The 24,042-nt window shown below is 44.7% G+C and overlaps 1 protein-coding gene across 2 annotated transcripts in view; it reads left to right on the top strand.

Moving 5' to 3' along the window:
• The window catches only part of SLC7A10 (solute carrier family 7 member 10), a 43,849-nt gene extending 23,872 nt beyond the window's left edge, over positions 1 to 19,977 (top strand). The window contains exons 2-11 of one of the 2 annotated variants that reach the window (XM_042797802.1): positions 2,423 to 2,627; positions 9,397 to 9,548; positions 10,333 to 10,458; positions 11,432 to 11,585; positions 13,266 to 13,389; positions 13,485 to 13,588; positions 14,725 to 14,821; positions 18,000 to 18,149; positions 18,458 to 18,635; positions 19,636 to 19,977. In XM_042797802.1, the coding sequence (XP_042653736.1) occupies positions 2,423 to 2,627; positions 9,397 to 9,548; positions 10,333 to 10,458; positions 11,432 to 11,585; positions 13,266 to 13,389; positions 13,485 to 13,588; positions 14,725 to 14,821; positions 18,000 to 18,149; positions 18,458 to 18,635; positions 19,636 to 19,763 (1,418 nt within the window). In that variant the 3' untranslated portion in view covers positions 19,764 to 19,977. The remainder of the gene's footprint in view (positions 1 to 2,422; positions 2,628 to 9,396; positions 9,549 to 10,332; positions 10,459 to 11,431; positions 11,586 to 13,265; positions 13,390 to 13,484; positions 13,589 to 14,724; positions 14,822 to 17,999; positions 18,150 to 18,457; positions 18,636 to 19,635) is intronic. The other variant, XM_042797801.1, reaches the window with a different exon arrangement.
• Positions 19,978 to 24,042: the final 4,065 nt, after the last annotated feature.

Below are 24,042 nucleotides of genomic sequence, written 5' to 3'. Positions count from 1 at the left end.
GAATACAAGCCCTCCCCTGCATGGCATTTTGCCACTTTTTAAGTGGGACTCCTTGAGATGGCCCCAGTCTTCACACAGCACTGCACCCATCTGCAGAGGATGGTGTCAGATGTAGCGGAGGGTCCCCCATGTCACTGGTACAGAAGCACCCTGTGAGTCTTGCTCCAAAACGTGTCCTGTGTGTGGGAGCACTGAAGGGCTGGTTGAGCACAGGTCGCAGAGCCAGACCAGCTAGCTACAGAAGTAACTTTCTGAGCCCTTTAACAATACACTAGCAAATCTTTCTTATTTTTATGTGGCTTTCAGGGACAATACAAGATTTAATAATGTTGCTTTAAAGGCATTATCAAAATTTTGGTGCTTTTCGGTGTATTTCCTAAAATGGTCGTTGTGGCTCTTAACTTTCATCTAAAAATTACTCTAGTCTGCCTGTGCCTATGGAAGGACTCTTACTCAAGGGAACATGGCCAGCTGCAAAGCTTACAGGTTAAAATGAAAAGTTGAAAAAAAGGTTTTTTCAATGTCATGCCTTTTAAAACTGATTTTATAACTTGGGGGGGGCCTGCATCAGTTTCATCTGTATCAGTATTTCCTTACTGCTGTGCTTGGATAGCCTTACTTGAAGCTGCCACACCACAGATTGAGCTGCTTGGGGGCACTTCATAACGTGGTTCAGTCGTAATATTGAAAAGCCAGCTTTCACACCTGACATCACCCTTGTACACAGCAGGACCCTTTCACAAACTGACATGCCAGCAAACAGGAAAGGCACAGCACATGTCCTACCACTTCATCCCAGTAACTTTATTGCATTACATATTATTGTGTTTAGTCAGCGTCTCTGGTTTGCTCTTGAAGTGCTATACCAACACTATGATACTCAGGGAATGGCTTCACCTGTGACAAGACCCTCATGCCACAAGCAGCCCATTGCTCCAAGAAGCCCAAAACCACATGGACAATCCATCAGGAATTTGGCAGCAGCAAGGCTGTCCACCCTCTCTTGCCAGGAAGCAGACACCTCCTTATCAGTTGTTGGTGTTGTCTATTTTTTATCTTAATTTAATTTCAAACCACAGATAGAGTATCTGCTTCAACACACACACTGCAAACACACAGCTACATGTGAGAACAACCAGGGCAGACTGGCTGGATGAGATGCACTTCCACAAGCTGCTTCAAAAAACACAAGAACAGAATTGAAGCCAAGTGCAGCAAAATTTGGCATAACTGGACACGTTTAGGGAGCTTGCTATACATGTCAATCTGAAAAGCATTTATAAAGCAAAGAGGGGGAAGAGAGCTTTGATTTGATGACAGGCAGGTTCAAAGACTGCCAAGAAGCTGGTTTAGGTGACAATACCTCATTAATGACCAGTATCCAGTATTTTATTTTTGTGACTGAGCTGATAAGAAACACTTATGAAATCAAATTTATAAGTGAGGATTTTAATACCAACTCATAAAAGAAGAAAGCCCCCAGCAGAGTACTACAACAGCAAGGTCTTCACATCCTTTTGGGAAAAAGTGCTATTCAGATATTTCTCAAAAAAATCCCAAGCCTGACCAAAAAACCTCTCCTTTGAGACCCTGAGCAGCTAGGAAGCACATCTTGCAGAATGGTTCCTGCTGGCCTGGGAGGACAACCATGCCTTGGCCCCACGTGAACAAAGAGCATCTGTGATATCCAGCACTTCCTTTCTACCCCCAGCACGGTCTCGGCTCACATGCTAATCAAATGAAATTAATAGGACAAAGTCCACATTGTCCAATATTTCTACAGTATTCCTTTAAAAATTTATGGGTGATGACTAAGCAGCACAGGTATCACAAATATAAAATGTTAATGGATTTCTAGTATTTCAGCCTTTGAGATGACTTTTTCAAGCACAATCTTAAATCTGTTCTGGTGACAAGAGCACCTCTTGGCCCCTACATTATAGATAATGCTACAGAATTTTTTTAACCTCCCAATCCCCCCTGAAGATGGGCCTTAACTTGTTTAGATTCCTCTCAGGAGATTAAAATTTTCATTACAAAAGCACTTCTAAATCCTTTTGATAAAATACTTGGGCATGGCAGGTGACAGGAGACAGTTGTGCAAGCTGTGTGAGCTCGTGCCACAAAACCGCTAATTGCAGACACAGATGCTCACCCAAGTCTTAGTGGGCTTCAGCAGAGCTGAGCACATGCTTACCATCCTCAATTGCTGATAAATGGCAATGCTTTCTTCAGGGCATAATCAGATAAAATGCAATCATGCAAAATCTGGAAGAGAGGTCGGGGTGGGGGAATTCTTGTTCAGTTGGATGGAGGCTGTGGGTTTGGTTTTTTGTTTTTGTTTTTTTTTTTTAATTAAAAGAAGTAAAGGCAACGTACATTTCTGGCTTTTACCTCACTGCAAACCTTTTGTCCTTTCCAGGTAATATCATTGGTTCTGGGATCTTTATTTCACCAAAAGGAGTTTTGGAGCACACTGGCTCAGTTGGACTCGCTCTCATTATTTGGGTGCTTGGCGGCGGGGTGGCTGCCCTTGGCTCACTATGTTACGCTGAACTGGGAGTCACTATCCCCAAATCGGGAGGGGATTATTCCTACGTCACAGAGATTTTTGGTGGGTTAGCTGGGTAAGTACCCTATCTCTATAAAGTAAACTGAAAACAAGTTTATATTAAGTATTTTGTGTGAAAGACATCTGACATGGAAGAGTCAGGGAACATTTGTCAATAAAACGCTTTTGCAAAATCATTCTTTCTGTTCTCATTAGAAATAACAAATTGCCCCTACACAGAGCTCCGGTGCCGCCTTCCAAGGGAAGGTGACAGACACTTTCACTTCCCTCTATCACTCAATAAAGTCTGTGACAGGAAAGAACAATGCTGTAAATGATGCTGTGTTCAAGTGACATTCCTGTGTGCCAGCCATGAATGACCAGTACCTTGTATTAAGGAGCTTCATGCATCAGGGAAGCCAGGCTGGAGCTACCTGCAATAAACCAAAGCTGCTTGCAGGTCTGCTTCACTTACTACAACCGTACAAAATGACAAATGTAAATACAAAGAGGAGGGAAATGCTAACTCAGAGAATTATTTCTCTGTGGCTAAGGGAGGAAGAGACAAGCGAGAAGTCATAATTTATATTTGACTATATATTTTTTTGCGTATTCAACAAGAAAAACTAAACCGTCAGCCTGTATTCGCACTAGAGAAGCACTGAACCTTTCTGGCCGTCTCACTCATTTGTGAGTAAAGAGGCCAAGAGGCCATGCCACATGTTGGTGTTTTATTTATGAAAAATAAGCACCATAACTGCAAACTAGAGAAAAAAGGAAGAATATTCTTTTTTCTTTTTTTTTTTTTTTTTTTTTTTTTTCTTTCTCGTTTGAGATGGAAAACAAACTCATAACAGTTGAGCTGGTTGCTGAGCTAGAGTAAATCAGCACAGGCGTTACACAGGCAGGCTGTCGCCCTGTCCCATGGGCTGTCCCCTGGCTCGTGCCTGCCTCGGCTCAGGGCTGCCCCGGCACTCGGCACAGCCAGTGCCTGAAAACACCCTAGGTGTCAAAGTAGTTCTCTGATGCTCGTCAGACTTAAGTCGTTGCCTTATACTAGTTCTCATGAAAGTCGGTGTTTCTTCAATCAGAGGAATCACTCCTCTGAACTCTGTCTCACTTTGCATGGAAAACTACACTGGCATTGCAGCACACTTTGAGCTAACAACATTGGCTTGGTTAACCAGAATCTCAGCTCATCTTCACTGAGGTTTATTCTCTCATGGGAGGCAGGAGCTGCACGGCAAAGGCCTCACTCCCGCGGGACACTGCAGCAGGCAGTCAGCAGCTTCCCCCAGTGCCTGCTCCTGGGAACGGGGTCTGCAAGCATGGAGCATGAAAATGAAAGAACATAAAACTGCACAAGCGATCATGAGAGCTATCCCAGGAATATCACTGTGAGGGAGGCCAGAAACCATCAGAGTTTCACAAAACTGAAATAACTATGCTTTCTAGGGGAGAAAAAGAAAGTAATTAGAAATCAGGTACAACTAAACCTGGCTTTACTTGTTCCTCAGCTCACTCTGTGCCGTGTTCAGAGAATTTGCATAGTACCAGAAAGCACCAGGCTTTGCAATTGCTGTAACAACCCACATACCTGTTAGTCAATCACTACCCAGCATTTACCTGGGGACAGAGCAATGCTCTCACCTCACACAGCAGGGAGCTCTCTGCTGTGACATCAGCTTGCTCAGTGTCCAGGCTTGCAATGGGCAAGCAACATTAAAAAAAACCCACAACTTTGTCACCTGAAGGGAAGCAGTGCTCCCGTTCTTGCTTTGCAAAGAGAGTTTACCTTTTCTCCCAAGAAAATAAACAGTTTTGTGAGTATGAGAAAGGGTTGCCTTAGGCAAGAAACATACAGGTAGGTTTTGGTATAAAAAGGGAGGGGAGCGTCAGTCATCTTTCCCAGTAAAGCTGGGCTGGAATTGCACCCTGCTGCACTTTGCTGAGCCACCACCTAAAGCCTGCAGCTTTGAGGAACTCTCACAAGCACCTTCAGTTTTCCATTTTGGAAGCGCCCATTCCTCTGGTGGCACTTGTGCATGGGGCTCCAAGCTGGAAGGGGCCCTTTGGGAGCCTACGCCCAAGGAGGAAAATGCTGCTACTCCAAAAGTTGCATTTTCTCTTCTGATTTAATCCTTCTACAGCAAAGAACATCAAATTCAGTACACAAAGCTTTAGTGCATCTGTCAAAGGATTCTCCCAATGGCAAATCTGGATGGTTTGGTCTATTCACATGAAGATGTTTATTATAGGAGCACGTGCTGTACCCACACAGACTACAGCATTTACTCTTCACTTCTGTTGTCTTGTCCCTGCCCCCCAAAAATCCTCCCTGTTTATTATGTTTTGCTGCACAGGTGTAAGGAATAAAGAAGTACTAGTTGATCATAACAGCCATTAGAGTTCTACATGCTTCAACTGCTGTGCCTGGCAGTATTGATAGTTGGTTGTGTAAATAAAAAAAAAAAAAAAATCATAACACTGCTAGGTGTGATGTAAGATGATGAATGGAATAAGAGAGAGAGGCAGGACAGGGCCAGCTCCTGAGCAGGCAGAAGCTCTGGCTGCAGAACAGCAGCCCTGCTCTGAGTCTGACTACAGCTAAAGGACAGCGCATGAAATGCTGCTGAAAGCAGCAGTGATGGCAAAACTCCCCTGGAGATGACCCTGCAGAAGGAGCACTCGCCAGCAGCTCCAGGCAGGGGAGAGGGAAGAGGCAAGGGAGGGCTCCTGTTGCACTGGGCTCTGGGCTCGTACCAGAGAGCAGACTTCCTGCTTTCATCTTCGTTTAGAAATTATCTTGGTTTTAAATAGCATTTGTGTGTGAGCACACTAACTGCAGGGAATGTCTCACATCCAGTGCTGCTGGAACCATCTGAGCACAGCTCATCTTACATGCGTATGGGCCTGCACATCTGTACAGGTCATGAAAAGAACATTACCAAAAAAAAGTAAATAATAGGCTTAATATGTATTCTTGCAGAAGACAATAAATTCAGCTTCGTCAAAACCTACTAGTGCATTTCTGATAAATGCAACTTCTTCTGAATGCTCAGCAATAATGTTGCAACTAACACAGCTGCTTCACCAGCAGCTGATGACTAAACTATACATCCTTACTAAAAATCAACAGTATTGAAATCAGAGAGCTCTAAGCCAAAGCTTCGTTGTGTCATTCCAAACTGCAAGTAAAACATGCTTCAAATATACTTCTATGTTTCCTTTTTGTTATTGTTGCAAAAATCTAAAGCTTTCAAAGGCAATAATTCTTTCAGCAATGTAGGATAATACTAATAATATTCAAACTAGCTCCTACTTTCTTAAACCAGTTCAGCTTTTCCTGTGATAAGCTGATCTGTACTACAGCATCTATTTCAAACTGTTTTCTTTTGTTAATGACACACAAGTAGGGTACGCTCTAATTTTGTATTTTCACAGGCTGCTTTGACTCCATGATATTTTATATCTAACGTGAGATCCTCTTGGGAGTACAAGCACATCCCAAATACATGTTTGAGAACTAATTTCACCAAGTCCACTAGACTATTTGAGACCCAGATCAAATTGTGCTGTTCATTTCTTTCTGCAGGTGAGGAAATTAGTATGCAGAGATATCTGCAAAAAAATAATTTTTGGTCCATTGATGACTGGTACTTCCACATGAATGCCACACCTTCCCCAAAACAACAGGTCCCACCGCAGGTTGTCACTTATTCCACTGGGATTCTAAAATGGGGGGGGTGGGGTGGGGGTAAGGGAAAATCTAATTAGAGACATTACCTAATGCACATGCACATTGATGGGAGGATAGCCGTTAACGTCATTGGACTTTGGATCAGACTCAACAACAGAAAACACAACAGAGGCCATCCAGCTAGCAGCTATTGACACTCATTACACACAACCATAGTTTGTTCAGAATACAGGCAGGGTGATTATTTTACCAGTCCTTTCGCCATCAGCACATGCAGGAGCTCAGATTTCCCACACAAAGGCCAATACTCAGAAGAAAAAAAAAATAAGAAAAAAAAAAATCACATGAGAAGCTACAACTTTCATTTCCTCTACATTCAGCTGTCTTGAGCCTGTTTCTAAATGCATGATCACTTCTTAGCAATGAGAGAACTTTAACTTCTCAGGCTCTTGTACTGCTCTAAATTACTGAGTAACAGTGAAAATCTATCAGGTAGGGTTCAGCTCCTGACGCCCCCAGTGCCACAACTCAGCCCTCAGGTCAGTAATTCCCCCACTTTCCATTTGAAGAGGCTGGCAAAGTAACTCCAGGTATGCCGAGATGACACCTCCCTGCTTTGAGCCGGACTTTGGGCTCCCAGCACTGGTTACGCTTCCTCTGCGCAACCGCCCAGGGCAGAAAGTGCACCTCCAGCCCTTTGGCGTGCACCTCGGTTTGTCAGACTGTGTGCACCGTGATAGTGAGGACATTTGAAACTCCATTATATCTGCAGGAAATTTCAGCCCTGTGTCACTTAAATTAATTATAGCTCATCTGGAACAGTTGTTCTTTGCTAAGGAAATTGTACTCTTAACTCTTCCTACACAACAGATGATAAAAGGTGGCGCTTTAAAAGCAAAAACTTCCTGGAAGACTCAGAATGTTGGGTAATCATATTGGGATTAACTCCTGCCTGTCAGCCACAGTGAACACCACCTCCACACAAGGAATTTAACTTGAGAACAGCCAACCCCAGCAGGCGGGGCCTCCAGCTCCTGCCACCGACTGCACTGCCAGAGCAAGACGAGGGCTCCCCAGTGCAGCCCCAGCACCAACAGCTGCGTGTTCAGGGACATGAACATGATCTGAGCGACCAGTGTGGATATCTTTTTCTCAGAATCAGGCTCTGGTTAAAATTTACTTGGAAGAACAAGATAAAGTGGGCCTACATCTTAGGCAAGCTTCTTTCTTATTTTAATGCCATCACTCGTTTGAGCTTCCCTTTTGACAATGCAACTTTGTCGCCCTCTACTAAAATTCTGCATTTCCTTTAATTCATGTTATCAGTCCTGTGTGTATTTCAATTCAGCATGAAATAAACTGACTGTCAAAAATCTGTTGAATTATTCACATTCCCATTAAACCCTACTCTACACAGTACCAACTGTAATACACTCTGTATTACAAAATAGAATCAAGGGCCAATTTTGCCTGAAATACTGTTTTCAGAGTCATTCTCCCCCCTGAATGTTTTTAGCTGAACACAGTTCTTAGCCTATATAAATTGTATGGGCTAAGATAAACGTGATAGGGAAGAGCTGGTGGCCTCTGCTCACTAAAACCCATGGCCCCATAGGTATGGCACTGACTGAGCCTTGCCAGCACTGCCAGGCACACACAGGGGCAAGGAGGGCTGAACTTGACCTCACTCAGCACCACCAGCATCATAACCCTATCAGCAAATTATTATTGCAGCCTTTAAGTCATATTTAGTCTTCAGTGGGGACCAGCTGCGTTAGCTCACCCAGCAAGCAGGGTCTGCAGAGTTCCCCCAAACTGGGTACCCCACCCACAGCACTGAATAGCACAAAGCAATTACTGGAGGAAACTACTCTGAAACATGATGAAAAACATTATAAACTGGAAAAAAAAAAAAAATAGAATCACACAACAAAACAAAGAGAAAGGAAAAAAAAAAACCCAAGTTTGAAAAACAATAGTAGCATTGGGAAGGTAACCAGCTCTTGCATCATGCAGTTCATGCAGTTTACCAAATAAACTCTCTGGTAGTTAATAAGAAAAAGGAAGCATTAGATTGCCCCATACTTCTCAGAAACAACAAGGCAAAGTGAAGACTGGGACTGAGAAACACTCACCACCTCAGCCCAAGAAGCATCCAGCCATCAGGACACACTCCTTCCCTCTCTCCCAGTAAATGGCATCAAGAGGGACTCCCCCAGCTGTGCCAGATTGAAGGGGCTGGCAGCAGGCAGCACGCTGGGAGGGAGCAACCTTTAAAAGAGCAACACATGTAATCTAAAAATTATACTGTCTTATTTGAAAATATCATTTGTGCTGGGCACCCCTGCACTTTACATTTGTGCATGTATATGGATGAATGAATGTGTATGTACCTCTGTGCGTGTATGTACTTGGCAATAAGGATTTCACTTTCTTTCAGTGACTACTTCACACTACAGAAATTATAATACTTCAAATATTTTAAAATACTAACCAGATCCACTGTTGCTTTTATAAGATAAGTAATTTTTTTCCTTTTCCAGAGTGAGAAACCAAAATATCTCATACTTTATATTTGCAAGGGTACCTTCAGCCACAGTTGGAAGCAGGCAACCAGCCCGATTGAATCTCACCTTACCGATTGCAGAATACTGCAGCACTAAGCTGCCCTTGCCCAGGTCATGGAGCCAACCCAAAAGGTGACAAGAAGCCCCCCAGACAATTGGGGAGCCAGTAGCAGCCCCAAGAGTGCAGCTGGCCCGCAGATAAGGGCTCTGCCAAAACCCTTCAGAGATACCTTCAGTGCAGGGGCTGCCACCCACTGCGATAACACATCAACCCAGGAGCAACAGATGCTTTCGCTTTGACATATAGAGCTCAATCAAAGAATGCCCACTAGGCATAATCCTCACTCTTCCGTATGTCCCTAAACTGTATTTGCTTAAAAAATGTTTAATTTAAAATCCACATTGTATTGGGAACATGAGGAGAGGCACAAGTAGTTGACTGTTAGGTGGGACCATGATGAAGGTGCTCAGTCCTGATGCCTTGGGAGCCGTCTCGAAGCACTGCACAGCCGAATGTGCGTTACCTCCTCCAGCACACTTGCAATGCTGCTTTCTTGTGCATTTTCTTGTCTTTCCAGGTTTCTGCTGCTGTGGAGTGCCGTGCTTATCATGTACCCGACCAGTCTGGCTGTCATTGCACTGACCTTCTCAAACTATGTTCTGCAGCCCATCTTCCCTAACTGTATCCCCCCCTATAATGCCTCCAGGATACTCTCCATGGTGTGTTTACGTGAGTATTTGCTTCTCGCGCACACACAAAGCTTGCTTCGGTTTTACACAGGACCACTCAAGGGGCCACTCCAGCCAGGCTGGGGTCACAGCCACAACCCAGAAGGCAAGCAGAGAGGCCCCAGAACAGGCACTGTGACCAGTGCAGGATATTCAGTCCCTTCCCACTTGCCCGCAGCAAGCACAGTGGACTGGAGTGGAGCAAATCGGGGCCCAAATGCCCGTGGGTCCCAGGGAAAGTGGCAGCAGGTGAGCTTGTGGGATGGGGCAGTGCTGTGCTCCTTCCAGAGCCATGGGCCCCTGGCATGGCTGACCCACCAGCACAGGATACCCACTGGCATGGGTTACCCACCACCATTTAAGCCCTTCCCGGTCTTCTTTTACATTCACAAATGTGAGCATGTAGGAAGCGCAGCATGCCACCGGCTCTGCACTAATTACTTATGGAGCCAGCAAAAGCAAACCGGAGCTACGGGGACTGAAGACGTTCACCCTGTCTGTGAGGAGGCAGCGAGCCCTGAGTGTAGAGCACTACTCAGGCACAGTTAGAGCTGGGGGGAGCCCCGACCAGCAGTGCCCGAGGGGGGAAGGCTGCCGGCTGCAGGGCTGGCCCTGCAGCTGGGAGTCCCCTAGGGACGGGCAACGCTCCTCCTCACCCTCGCTCCCGGCCACGCTAGAGCTCCCCACAGGAACGTGCGCATCAGGCTGTGTTTTTCAATGCTTTGACTGTGTGTTCTTAAATAAACATAATTTCATTTCACTGAATTCGGTCTTTTGCTCTCCAGTCCTCCTGACCTGGGTGAACAGCTCCAGTGTTCGATGGGCAACGCGCATTCAGGATATATTTACAGCAGGAAAACTCTTAGCCCTGGCCCTTATCATTATTGTGGGCTTCATACAGATCTTTAAAGGTACTCTGTGAGACAGCTCTAACACGGGTATGGTACTGTTGATAGACTTGATTTTTCCCACTTACTGCACTGTTTCCTCCTTACAAACCGACCCAAAGGAGCACTGGGGTTAGCTGAGCTGCAGGGCTGTATACTCACAGAGCCATGGAAAGGATGGCACAACTGAGAAGTCAGCTGTATCCCCTTAAACAAGTCACTTTCCAGCCTACCTTGTTGGTTTTGATAGAATAAAGGAGGGCAGCTGAGGCCGTTTTGAAACAGGTACTGAAATTTTTTAATCTGTTCTGTGTTCCTTAAATTTGAAGTGCTCTGGTTGTGAAATGAATAAGCAATGCCTTGCCCAGAGCGCTAGTCCAATTTGCTACAAAAAGTCACTTATAACATTAAAAATAGGCAAAAAAAAAAAGTCTCACTGATTCATCAACTTAATGGAAAGCAGAAAACACAAAAGGCTCATAATGTTTTTATTGTGTATTTGATGAGTCATACAAAGGAAGATGAAATATGACACTTACAGAGAGGAGAAAACTTGTTTTCTCAGTGATAATAGTCCCACGATCTTGACAAATCTTCCAGCCTCACAGATATTTACTTTTCAGTATTTCTACTAAACACCACCAAACTCTTGTAAAAGAAAAACCGCATAAAGCACAGGTAGGAATTTACCCCACCAAGGAGCAATCTCTCAGAGAGTGCAGGTTGGCAAAGGGTCCCACGAGTTGTGGGGGTGACACCGGTGCCGCGGCACAGCTGGCAGTGGGGGGTGCCGGTGCGTACAGCCCGAGGTGCCTCCCCAGGACGCCGTCCTGCAGAAAGCTCTGCAAGTGCAATGCCAGCCCATGGTGACATGAAGAGCATGAAGTCCCAAATCCAAGAAGGAATAAAAATAAAGAATAAAAAGAAAAAGTTTACCTATTTTCCAGTGTCTCTGGTAGGTAGGGGTGGCTTAACCTCTTGCTTGCACTCTCTGCAGGAAACTACGAAGAACTGACACCAAGTAATGCATTTAATTTTTGGATGACTCCATCTGTGGGGCAATTAGCATTAGCTTTTCTTCAAGGGTCGTTTGCATTCAGTGGCTGGAACTTCTTGAACTATGTAACAGAAGAACTGGTTGATCCCCGCAGGCAAGTACGCCTTTTCATGCCATCCACATTTTTCTGAAGTGCTGAAATATTGGAGCCATCTGGTAATATTATTCATTTAATAAGCTGCAGCGATGTCCTTCCATGTCTATGGGACCAGCCTTTCTAAAGGAGAGATATTTTTTGTCTAGAACTGATAGCAGGCAAGTTAAGGAAATACTGAAATTAAAAATACATTGCAGAAGGCATTAAGTGAATCAAATCAGCCTGTAGACAAAGCGGTATCTTTATGGCACTATTCAATCATACAGTGCTTCTGTAGCAGAAAACTAACCACTGATGAGATGCCATACAAGTATGCATAGGGAGAATCACTCCTATTAGAAAATTGTTGAATTATGCTGGAAGTTGCTTTGCTTTTTCACCCAAAGAGGATCTTCCGCAGATGCCTGAAAGAGAAGGTTAGAAAGTCTTTGTGCAGTGCAGGCAGTGCTCCCTGCCCCAGCGCGGCTGCGGGCACCTGCCCGCCGGGGTGACTGGTGTCGGGGCACTGCTGATCCTGGGTGCGGGAAGGGGCTTGGAAGTATTTATCACAAGCTGGATGAGAAGGCTGGAGGGAAGGTGAATTTTAGTATAGTAAGGCAAAGCTCAAAAGTTTCAACATTTCTGAGCTGATGAAGTGGAATGACAAATGCTAAGAGCAGCTCTTGTAGCATTAGTTATTTCTGGGCATCCAATGCACACAGCAATTAAACAAGGAGAAATTTAAGCTATTACACAGCCTGGAAGGGAATGAATTCAAGCTGCAGCCTTACAAGTGGCTCTGCACATGCTGTCACACTAGTGAGTGGCAAAGTGCACGGCCAGAGATCTTGGCAGGAATAAAGAAAGTGTGGTAATGTGTTCCCTCAACAAAACACCAACATTTCAATGGACCACCACAATTTCAAAGCTGAATAATGAAAAGTTATGACTTAAATAGGGCAAATATGGCCTTAGTTGAGAAATAAAGAGAAAAAGGAGTGAATGGCCTTTTAAAATTATTTTTGCAGACTCTGAGGGGAAAATAAATATAAAAAAAATAATTGGATAACCAAAACCACTTCCCATTTTTACTAAATCTCTTTAAAATCACAAAGGTTAAACAAATTTTTAAAAAACTTTTTTCCAAGTCTGATACACAGAGGAAAATGCATTATTGTGTTAGATACGGAATGGCTCAGGTGTCTACCTCTAAGGAGGTCTCTGGAACAGAGGGCATGTACTGTAAGTTGCCACGGTGTTGTATGACCAGACTAGGTTTACAGCATGGGACGGGCCAAGGCAGCCACCTGAACAACAGGATTCTGCTCCTTTTCAGAGCAGGTGAAGGTAAAGCAAAACAAGGCATTTTATTCCAGCACCGGTGCCCGTACATGGGGCTTTTGAGAAATTACTATTTCATTTTTCAGCAACACACTACCTCAGTCCCAATCAACAGCCAAAAGGGAGCACGTGGTATTTTGTCCCGAGGAGCTCCCCTGCAGAAGGAGCACCTCGTAGCACTGTTAGCCTTCTCCAACCTGCAGTGGGTGAAAGAGCCGATGGAAACACGGCTCCCCTCCGGAGAAACAGCCGATGAACCCACCCAGCTGGGTGACCTCCCCCGGGCTGTACACGGTTGTTGTGGTCTTGCTGTTCATGACTGTAATTTCTTATCTAACCTCCTAATTCTTTTATTAGGAACCTACCTCGTGCCATATTCATATCCATCCCATTGGTGACATTTGTGTATACGTTCACCAACATTGCATATTTCACTGCCATGTCACCCCAAGAGCTCTTGTCCTCCAACGCTGTGGCGGTAGTAAGTAAACCATTCCCTGGATGTCTAAAATACACTTTGATTTCAGTTCTGTGCTTTGCAGTGTATTTCAGTTTCTCTGCCTTCTGTTGCTTTAGACATTTGGTGAAAAGTTACTGGGCTATTTTTCCTGGGTTATGCCAGTCTCAGTGGCCCTATCTACATTTGGAGGAATAAATGGATACCTTTTTACCTCATCAAGGTTAGATGGAGTACAATTTTATCAATGTTATCTAATTTGGGGAGGGGCTGTTTTAATTTCATTTGCTAAAGAAATGTTAGCAAGACATTTTGGATGTTGTAGAGCATGAGATCATCGTTGGGCATGTTGGATACATTCAGTTATGAATTGCTCTATTTCAAATCAGCAAATGTAATATTGAATCACAGAATCTGTTGCAAAATAATCCTTATGAGCTACTGAAAGCGTCTGCAGATGTGGAATAACTCACAGTAAGAGCCAAACACGGCTTCAACGTGGAACCAAAGTCATTTTACATCAATAAAGTTCCAGTAGCTACAAGCTAAACTGCGCTTCTCTCAGCGAGGATATTTAGGGCCTGGTGCTGTTCCCAGTTACAGACATTTTCATTCCTGAGCTGGAAAAACTCCTTTCAGGCAAGATGCTTTTCATGCACACTGCTGATAGTGGGGCCAGAATCTGTGAAGTCTATTATATTGTAGTCTATAAAGTCTATTTATATTAATTGACCTCTCTGAACTTAATTAAAAAGTTATAAAATTTTTTTTTGAGGAAATTACTCAAGTCTTACGTACCTTGGGAAATTTATACCATTTATACCATTTATACCACGACATTATCTCAGCACTTTCATGAGTATAATGAGATGTAACAAATCTGAGTGCATATGTAATAGGTTATGCACTTAAAAGTAAAATCTTAAGGCTTGTTAAACCCTACCCAAAACACTTTTGACACTGGAAATATTATCTGTGAGGGGTTTTATGCTTTGGCTATGTATAGACCACCACACAACCTTCACAGTATTCATCCCACCCTGGGTCAGGAGACAACGCTGGCCAGCAGACGGACTAGACAGATTTTGGTCCTCCTTCTCAGAGGTAATTCAGCATTTCAGAGCAGGTCATTTCACAGATTGCATTAGCAATACAGAAGGATCTAGCTTAAATATCTTACTTCAGGTTACTCGGGCAGTCTCTAGTCATCTCCCCCGTTGCAGCCCAGCACCCACAGGCCGCAGCTCCCTTCCACGGCAAGACCAATGTGGGCAGTTGAGATTAGAGACGTTATACGACTAGATATCGAAGAGGCTGTTGTACACCCAGTGGATTCAGCATTATTATTCTTATTTCCAGGTTATGTTTCTCCGGTGCCCGAGAAGGCCACTTGCCGAGTTTGCTTGCCATGATCCATGTCAAGCGCTGCACGCCTATCCCTGCCCTGCTCGTCTGTGTAAGTTTTACCGTCCCTGCTCTATCGCTCTGTAACCTGCTCTTAGAAATACTGAATCACAGAGAGGAGAGCTGGAAAAATCCTTGAGAGGTCATTTTATCACAGAGAAGGAGAAGCAAGTCAGCCTGGAATGCTGTTGGAGGGTGCTGGCTGAGCAGCTCTGACAGTCCCAGAGAGGAGCAGCCTTCAGCCTCAGAAATAATCCCTCCTGCTCCCAACCACCCTTGACACCTGGAGGGTTTCCCTCATATCTAACTTCAGCTGCAGTTTTAAGCTCGTTACCATTTGTCCTACCCACAGCAGAGATAGAGACTGGCTTTTGAAACACATACTTCATTTAGGAAAAGATGAGTTATTTTGACCAATTTCGCTTGCTATCCACAAACATTTGCAAATTCTTATGGTCACTGCCGATCCCACTCAGGTAGGGCTGGTTTAGATCCCACCACCAAAGCCAGAGACATGGCACGTCCCAGGGAGAGGACAAAGTGCTCCTGAAGTTACTTACTCTCAACAAGCAAGACATCTTGTGAGGGATGATCTGGCAGTGGTCTGAGGAGCAGAGGTATTTCTTTTTTGTGGACCAAAAAATTAAGTAGGGACAATGATTACAGCAGTCCTGAATAACGCACCTGCTGAATGGTACATCAGGCAGACAAGAGGCCACCTGCAAAGATCAGAAACCAGCAGGCCAAATGTTGGGAGGGTTTGGGGATTGTCAGGTTGCTGGTGTGCTCCCGGGGGAAGATTTTTCTCACTTACACAGAGTAAATTTCCACAATACTAATGAGTTACAGAAGTTGCTATTTGAAATGAAGAGGTTCATACACTTTTACCAATAGTGAAGCTAAAATATACGATGGCTTTTACTGTAGCATAGAAGGCATTAAGGAGGAAAATTACTGTCCCTGGCTACATGGCCAAGGAAATTCCCTGAAGGGCATTTGCTTGAAATCTCAGCTGCATCAACTGCTGCCAACCGCAGGTTTGCCACTGACATCAAAACAATAAGGGTTTGACCCCAAATGCACTAGAAGGGTACATATGTATGTGTCTCCTGGCTCTAACAGCAATTCTAGCACAATATAGCCAGAACAAATTTCACCAAATAAGCCTCCTGCACATTCGTCTTTTATGACAGAATATGCATCTAGCTGAGGCTTTACGGCATTCCCAGGGCTTAGTGCCCTATCACAAACATCCCGTGTGTTGCCCGTGCAGGGTTTTGGAGTGAACTGCCCACAGCCTGCCCTGCCCCGGGCAGCCAGAGAGTGGTGGCCCCACCACGGGCTCCCGCCGGGCAGCTGCGCTCTGCTGGGGCCAATGAAGCAGAACTCCTTTGTCTGTAAAAATACATTGGCTGAAATAACACGCTGAGTTTCAGAGGCTGTTTTGCTGTGAAACAGCCCCAACACAAGCAGGCTGCCTGAGCCGAGCTGGCCGATCCATCAGGCGTACGCCAGCCCCCGCCCTGCTCAAACCATTCCCCTTGAATTACAGCGCAAGTCACAGAACCAACGCCGCATATCAATTCATCATTTGAAGGCGTTTTAATGCAGCTCAGGGTATATAAAATGCTGCTAGGAAATATTAATTTCTTAACAAATAGAAATATAAAAATATAGTGTAGGCAACTACAGTAGCAAACTGGGTCAGACTTTAGCAAACCTAATTAATACATCAGGTTGCTTTTTCTCTTCCAATGAATCACACCTAGCTCTTTGCATGGAGAAAGCTTTCTTTGTACACGGAGAAAGGCCTTTTTAACATCATGAGCGAGACCTGTACTTTTACTAATCCTTTCAAAAACCAAGGGGCCAAGTTAAATGTAAAATAAACAGACTGTGGTTTTTTTTGCAAGGCCCTGGGGAGCGGCTGTCTCTCCCCCCTGCCGTGTGACTATGGCCAGGCGATCGGGGGGAGCATCACGCCCCTCTGTAGCCTCCTACCGCTCAGGGATCACACCCACGCCGTGAGCAGATCTGACACATCAGTGTCACCTACGCACGAAATCTCATTGCTCCAAGCAGCATCGCTGCAAAATCTCTTAGTGGCAAGAGAGGGTCATATGTGCATACGACACCATGTGCCTGTCACAGGAAAGCAGCAAACATATTATATGACACCAATATAAAACACTGTCCTATTTTAAATCCATTTTGTGGTGAGACTGCTCAAGGTGTTGAAATCCCCTTGCCAAACCTGAGAGGCTTTGAACAGGGGAACGGAGGGGCCAAACAGTTGTTTGATTGCGGGAGTGCTTAATTCCTGGTGCCGGTGGTGCAGAAGCCCTCCCTCCCAAGAGGACTTTGCTATTGAAAGAGCTAATTAAGAAAAGGGGTCATAAGCAAAAAGAGAGCCTGAACTAGCACAGACCAAAACCCTGAGTGCTCTCTGGAAGGATCTGGATATTTAGTTTTCCTCAGGCTCTGGCCACTAGCAGACAATGTCCACAGGCTGGGTACGTGGTGCAGGCAGGGGCTCAGCTCCTGGGGTACCGACAGGCAGGGGTGCAGAACCTGAAGAGCAACGCCCTAGCCCCTGAGCCAGCTATCCTGCCTTTACAGAGTTATGCAGAAATACAATACAAACAAATGTAGGCATGGAAATTTCCTCCATCTATCTGTCAGTTTCCAAACACAAGTAATGCTCGAAAGATTAATGGTGCTGGTCATCTGCAGCATGAGCTGTGGGCAGGCAGGGGGAAAGGGCAAAGCTCTTATTCTTCATAATACACAGGGCACCTGCAACAACGCAGTGCACTGACCACAACGTGTTAGTCTACATGAAAGCCTTTGTTCATCAGAAGTCCTCACCATAAGGTTCAATAGCTTTTAAAACACAGAAATGGATGGAGAGCTCTGCCAGTCCTCCCAGCCTTGCCTGCCTGGCCACGGGCAGTGGAGCCACCTCTGCTGGCACCCCAGGGTATTTATAAATAGACCCACTGGTCTCTGGCTTCAGCATGCCCCAAATAACCCCAAATCCCGGTTCAGCCCCAGCCCTGGTGGCACAGCTTGGGGATAACGCAATGAACCACAGGAAACAGCAGGTGCCCACCAGGGGCCATAAACAAAAGGAGTTTAACTGCTTTAGTGGGTTTGTTGCTTGTTTTTGTTGGTTTTAAGCTACCTTTTCTAGTAATGACTCAAGTAAGGCTATGCTCCTCTCTTTGCAGTGTTTGGCCACTCTTATCATCATGCTTGTCGGAGACACGTACACGCTGATCAACTACGTGTCATTTATTAACTACCTCTGCTACGGAGTGACAATTATAGGCCTGATTGTGTTACGCTGGAAGAAACCCAAAATCTTCAGACCTATTAAGGTGACAATGTTAAAGCTAAATCTCTTGGTTACAATAGCGATGCAAAGGGTGGAATACCAAGCCCTCCATCCTCCTGTTTTGAAGACTGGTTTATTTTTTGATGTAGTAGTAAAGTTTTAAGGTCCCAAACCATGTCCCAAAGTGCCATTAGTATAAAAAAAGGATACGCAGGCAGACCCCTCGAGAACTTGCTGGGGTGGGCAGAGAGGACAACAGTGGCAGAGGGAAGGGGGCCATGACCCACAGGGGGTCCTGAAGCTGCTCCGTTGCTCTGCACAGTCGTGCTCTGCTCTGCTCTCTCCTGGTAGGTGAACCTCCTTGTCCCCATCACTTACCTGGCGTTTTGGGCATTTCTGCTGATCTTCAGCTTATACTCCGAGCCGGTTGTCTGTGGAGTTGGACTCATTATCATTTTAACTGGAGTGCCAGTGTTTTTCCTCGGAGTCTACTGGAGAAATAAACCAAAGTGTGTAAATAGGCTCATAGGTAAGCCAGCGCCACGGTGCCTCGCTGTGCTCCCGGGGCTGCTGGTTGTGCTCAGGCCTGCAGGGCTCTGCCTAACCTCGGACACATCAGCACTAAAACAGCCAGTGAACCGCCCGCGAGAGCCCAGCCACTGCCCTCGGCCACAGGCAGCCCCTGGGCACAAAGTGGCCACAGAGTGCTTGCCTTTGGGCAACCGCTTGATCGTTCCGGGGCACACTGGCCTCCTTTCGTGCCCCTGCGTAACTTCCCATCCACTCAGCCCACTCACAGCAGCCTGTCCCAGAGCACACACACTGGAGTGTGACTTTAAGCACATGAAGGCTAAATGGGTTATTACAAAAGCAGTAATAAATGGCCAAGAGATGTGCCTCCCCCTTGCCCTGCTTTCCTCCCACTGTGCCACCAGCACATCCTGCTGCACAAGCCCTGCAGGGCATGATGAATTATTTCATATTCAAAAGATAAGAAAGACATCATCACTCACATAAAATTAAAATTGCACCTAGGTCTTTTATGTTTTGGTTGTGTTTCGCTTTTAATTGGTTTGCTCCGAGGTGAGGACTTTCAAACAAGCCCCCTACCACCGTTTGCTCTCAGTGGAGGGTTTCCACCGGGCGCAGTGGGGCTCTGTGCTGGCAGCTCCCCGAGACCAGTGGTCCCCAGTGCTGCTGCAGTGCTGGGGGGCTGGCAGCCATCCTGGCCTGGCCCCGCCAACCTGCCATGCACAGTGCCAGGCAGCTCTGCAAGGGGCTGGGGAAGAGCTGTGGGTGGGCATCCCTAAAACTGCCCCATCTTAACCTGCCCCTGCTTCGCAAATACGATTTTATCCCTGAGCTGGAGACGGAAAGGGCAGTCAGTGTGGTTGGCTGTGCAACAGGGTCAGGCAGCCCTGGCTGTGAAGATGCACGTTCATTCACATGTTGCATCGCTCCAGCATCACGCTTTTGTCTAGAAGAGCTTGAGCATCCCCATTAACCACCCACGTGTTTGGTCTTCACAGAGTCCATGACGTGCTGGGGACAGAAGCTGTGTTTTGTGGTCTACCCTCAGGGGGGAGGTGCCGAGGAGGAAGAGGCACCCTCGGCCCGCTCTTGGCGTCCTGCGACCGAGACAGCTGTGAGGAAATAGCAACGAGGTCTCCGAGGCCGAAGTGGCTTCTTGTTTACATGTTGATTTTTGCAAGAGTTTTACTGGAAAAAAAAAAAAAAAGTTTTTAGAGCTCCTATAGCGAAGCCCATAAAATGAGCTACACCCTTTATGGCATCTGTAGCTTTTAGTTTTTCCCTAAAAAAAAAAAAAAAAGGAAAAAAAAAAAAGAAAAAAAAATAAAATCTAAAATAAAGCACTGGTTGTTTTTTTCTGGCAGCGTACTTGCTCAGCAGGGGAAAGCAGCACAGATACAGCTCTGGAATACTGATTTTAGCAGCCATGAGGGTCCATCAGACACACACAGATTTAGGCATTTAAAAAGTAGGGCAGCTCCTGATGCAAACTCAAAGTAGAGAAATCAAGAGAAAGCAAGGAGACCTTGGGACACCCATGTCAGCAGGACAGTTCCTGTTGCCGTCCCTGGGCAAGGTGAATCCCCACGTACCACAGGAGGTGTCAAAGTTACAACCCAAAGCACCATCCCTCCAGATCCCTGCAAGGGCACAGCGAGTCCGGCCGATGCATCCCGCCAGGGACAGGGCCGTGGCAGGAAAGGCACAAAATCAACAGTCTGCTTGACTGCTCAGGCACTGTTTGGTGACACAGAAAATAATACACAGAAGTAGCGATAAAAATCTCAAGTATCTCCATTTTGAAGCCTTTTGGCAAAGGCGGAGGTGGGTTCCTGCATCCCGGGTGGGATGAGGGTGCTCCCTGCACCACCCAGGATCTCTCATGGGAAGCTCAGCACACGACGGGAGGGCAGGGACACGCGGGGGTCTGCAGCGGGCTCGGCAGTGGGAACTCGAGGGAAACACGGGAACAAAGCCCGACGTTCCTCTTTTTTACGGAAGTGTCAGGTAATGTCACATCGCTTCAGAGACAAATTCTCCATTTCCACTGTGCTCGGCCAAGTAACAAGCCTAAATCACTGTCATGTCAGATGCTCTTTAGAAGGTGTTTTGCATATTTTATTTGTGGCAAACACTAGGAAAAAAAATCTGGTTCATGTATTTAATTAATATATAGAGTTTTGCTGCTGTAGTAATACGGCCATCTTCACACCAAAGAATCCTTTGAAAATGCAAAATACAAGAACAGCTCTGAGCAATATTTTGAATTGCTACTATTCTTTTGCAACTCTTGACAACAAAAACTACCACATTCAGTAGCCTTGGTAACAGCCCCGTGAATTTAATTTTAAAAGTATCTTTCTCTGTGTTACAGGCCCTGGTATAAAAATTAAGGATTCATTAATCTCTTAGTGTGCCAAGTACCACACACTCTACAAAATTTAAGAATAGACTCAAAATATGGAGCAAGCTCAAGGAACATATCTTTCCAACACAATGCGTTATTCAGAAGAATTTTTATTTTTAAATATCTACCCATCTCTCTCCAAACTCTCAGAGGGTAGACACTAAAAGAAACACAACTTACACTATTCTCTTTGTATAAAGCTGTTAATCGTAAGATTAAAATATATATTTAGCTAAAGAAAAAGGTGTGGTTTTGTGTGTACATATGCACACTTGTAAAGAGATTCCACATTTTAAATAATGCTATTAATATCTAAAGTTTGTTAATGAAAATCATATATATTCAGCTTGTTTGGGGTTTTTTGTTTGTTTGTTTGTTTTTAAATTCACAGCACAGCTCCCCTATTTATACAGGCTAAGCAGCACCTGAACACTTAACCAGTGTCACAGGCTCTTGTGGCTGAGTCTTATTTTCCATAGTTCAAAATCTACTTTCTGGGGTGTAATTTTCAATAGATTAATTTTTTCAATAACTTTATTACCTAGCAGCAAATTAAATGTATCATAGCACCAGGAATAATGATTTCGTTCAGAACCAGGAATAATAATTGCTTTTTTGGTGTGGTTTTAATTTTGTTTGTTTAAATAATTAAGGTATGGAAATCAGCCAGCACAGAAACTTTGCAGCTCTTGAGGAAACACGTCTGTATGGTAATGAGAAAGGTAGTAGTAGCAATAATAATAATAATCATAATAACAACAACAACAATAATAATAATGTGCTGTAACTGCTACTGAGACTTTCCTTGACTATTGTTTAGGGAAATTAAAAGCAAAAATAAAGGATCAATTGCCTTATAATTGTTAACTCGTCCAATTTTTTCCTGATAATATTGCCATGCTTTAAAACAATCAGCATTTGGCCTTAAATCAGAAGGCTGAATTCAGAACAGGATGGCTTAGTAAAGCTCATCTTCAAATTGCATACCAATCCCCAAAAGGTGTTCCACAAAGTCTTATTTCATTTTTAGGAAGTTTCATCTGTGCTCCCAACATCACATATATTATTTTTAAAAGCCTTTGCAAGAGTTAGATCCTAATGTGTACAATTTCCAACCACAGAAAGCAAGGCACAGAACTAGAAAGATAAATACATATGCTAAGTGAAATTTAGCAGCATGCTCAATCCCCAAAAGATAAAGCAACGGGCACAAAGGAGACATAATTGCTAGTATTTTAAAGCTCACTGAACAAAAGAAAATCCCTGAGACAGCTGATGCTACAAGCATTGTGATATTTGATATGGAAAAGCAAGGCGTTTCCAAAAGAAAGGAGTTTAAATAAAGCTTTAAAAGTAATGTAATACTATATATTATATTTTTATAGCATAAAATATTAGAGGCTGTAATGCAGAAAAATACTGTGCTGTTTACTCTTAGCACTGGCAATAATACAGCAGAGAATTCCAGAGGGAAAAGGAGATAATGCAAGTATTAACAAGAGCATCACCTGTAAGTCAGCTTTACAGCCTGCAAAGTCAATAAAAGATGTACTGCATTATTCTTATCTGCATTATCACATTATTGAGAAAAGCAGCAACGGATGACGTCGTCACTGTGCTACGCGCTGTGCAAAAGGGGATGGGCAGATCGTCCTCCTCCCAGGTAAGATAACGCTCGATAGGAAATGGGAGCTGGGCGGGCACCCCGGGAAACACGGGGGCCATGAGGCAGAGTTACGGCTGCTGGCCTGACCACTGTCAAGCATTTTCAACAACTTGATAAAAAATGAATTTGTTGTTTTCAAATCATGCTAGTAGATAAACCAGATCTCAGCAGGTTCAAGGTAAGAGACTCGTAGCAGGTCAGAGCTTTCATCCAACTCAGAAATACACAGTGACTCATCAGTCCTTTAACACTACATTTGAGTTGGAAGCATCTTCACAAAAAAATTTGTCTAAGAATATGCAGACAAGATTTCATTAGCCATGTTCAACCATTTCTGAAAGCACAACCCTGCCTCTGCCTTCAACCACAGGACTGAGGCGGGTGGCTCCAGCACAGCACCACCATCACCCGGTGCGGAGCTGCGGCGGGGTGGGAAGCCTGAGACACAGCCCACGGCCGTTGCCTTCCCCTGAACAAGCTCCTGCTGTGGAAGCAAACACGCCTCTCCATGCCGAAAAGCTGAAGCTAAGTAAAATGACTCATCTTTGAGGGGAAAACAAACAGACAAACTAACAAACAAACAAACAACCTTCAGCAAATGTGCTGTCCCACGCTTAATTTTCAGAGGCCTTCATCAAGGTATTTGTCATTTTTCACTCTTTTTTGTGAATTCTTGAAACCTCAAAAACAAAACCTGTTTGCTTTCCAGCCCCTTTGTACCAAGCACCGAATGACAAGAAGCTAGCAATTATTCAGCTGGTGAGAAGTTCATGTCATAAATTAAAATGTAAAAAGCAAAACCAAGGGCAAACCTTGCTGGAATTTGTCTTTTTCTAAAGTTTTAGAGCTCAGACAGGTGTGCCTGTCTCAGGAGGATGCACTCACCTGCATCACCACTTCCATCTCCAGTTGGGAATACACACAAAGCCTTTGTTTAAACCTGCCCTCCTTGTTCCTTGACACTTCTTGCTAGTGCTCTAACTTCAGCAAGAAACTTCCTGCACTTGCACACAAGGAAAATCCAAGGAAAGTAATTAGAAAGTGACCAAAAGATGGTGAGAGGCCAAGAATAAATTTGTTGTAAAGTCCTAAAGTAAGAGATAGTGATAGAAGGAAGACCTAGATGGCATCATAAGGCAGGAAACAAAGAATGAAGAGGGAACAAAATGTAAACCTCTACCACTCACATCAGCCTCGGTCACTGTTTAGTCCCTGTAGCCAAGAACACAAGAGCCAGAATCTGAGAAGGGGAGGATGGCTTCTCAAACAGTTTTGTAGGGTAACAGACTGACAAGAGACAGGAGACGAGGTTTGCTACCTGCAAGTTCAGGT

The sequence above is a fragment of the Tyto alba genome, unplaced genomic scaffold (genome assembly GCF_018691265.1).
Source record: "Tyto alba isolate M040663 unplaced genomic scaffold, T.alba_DEE_v4.0 Super-Scaffold_26, whole genome shotgun sequence".
Classification (NCBI taxonomy): domain Eukaryota; kingdom Metazoa; phylum Chordata; class Aves; order Strigiformes; family Tytonidae; genus Tyto; species Tyto alba.
This window is presented reverse-complemented; position numbering and strand designations above follow the sequence as displayed.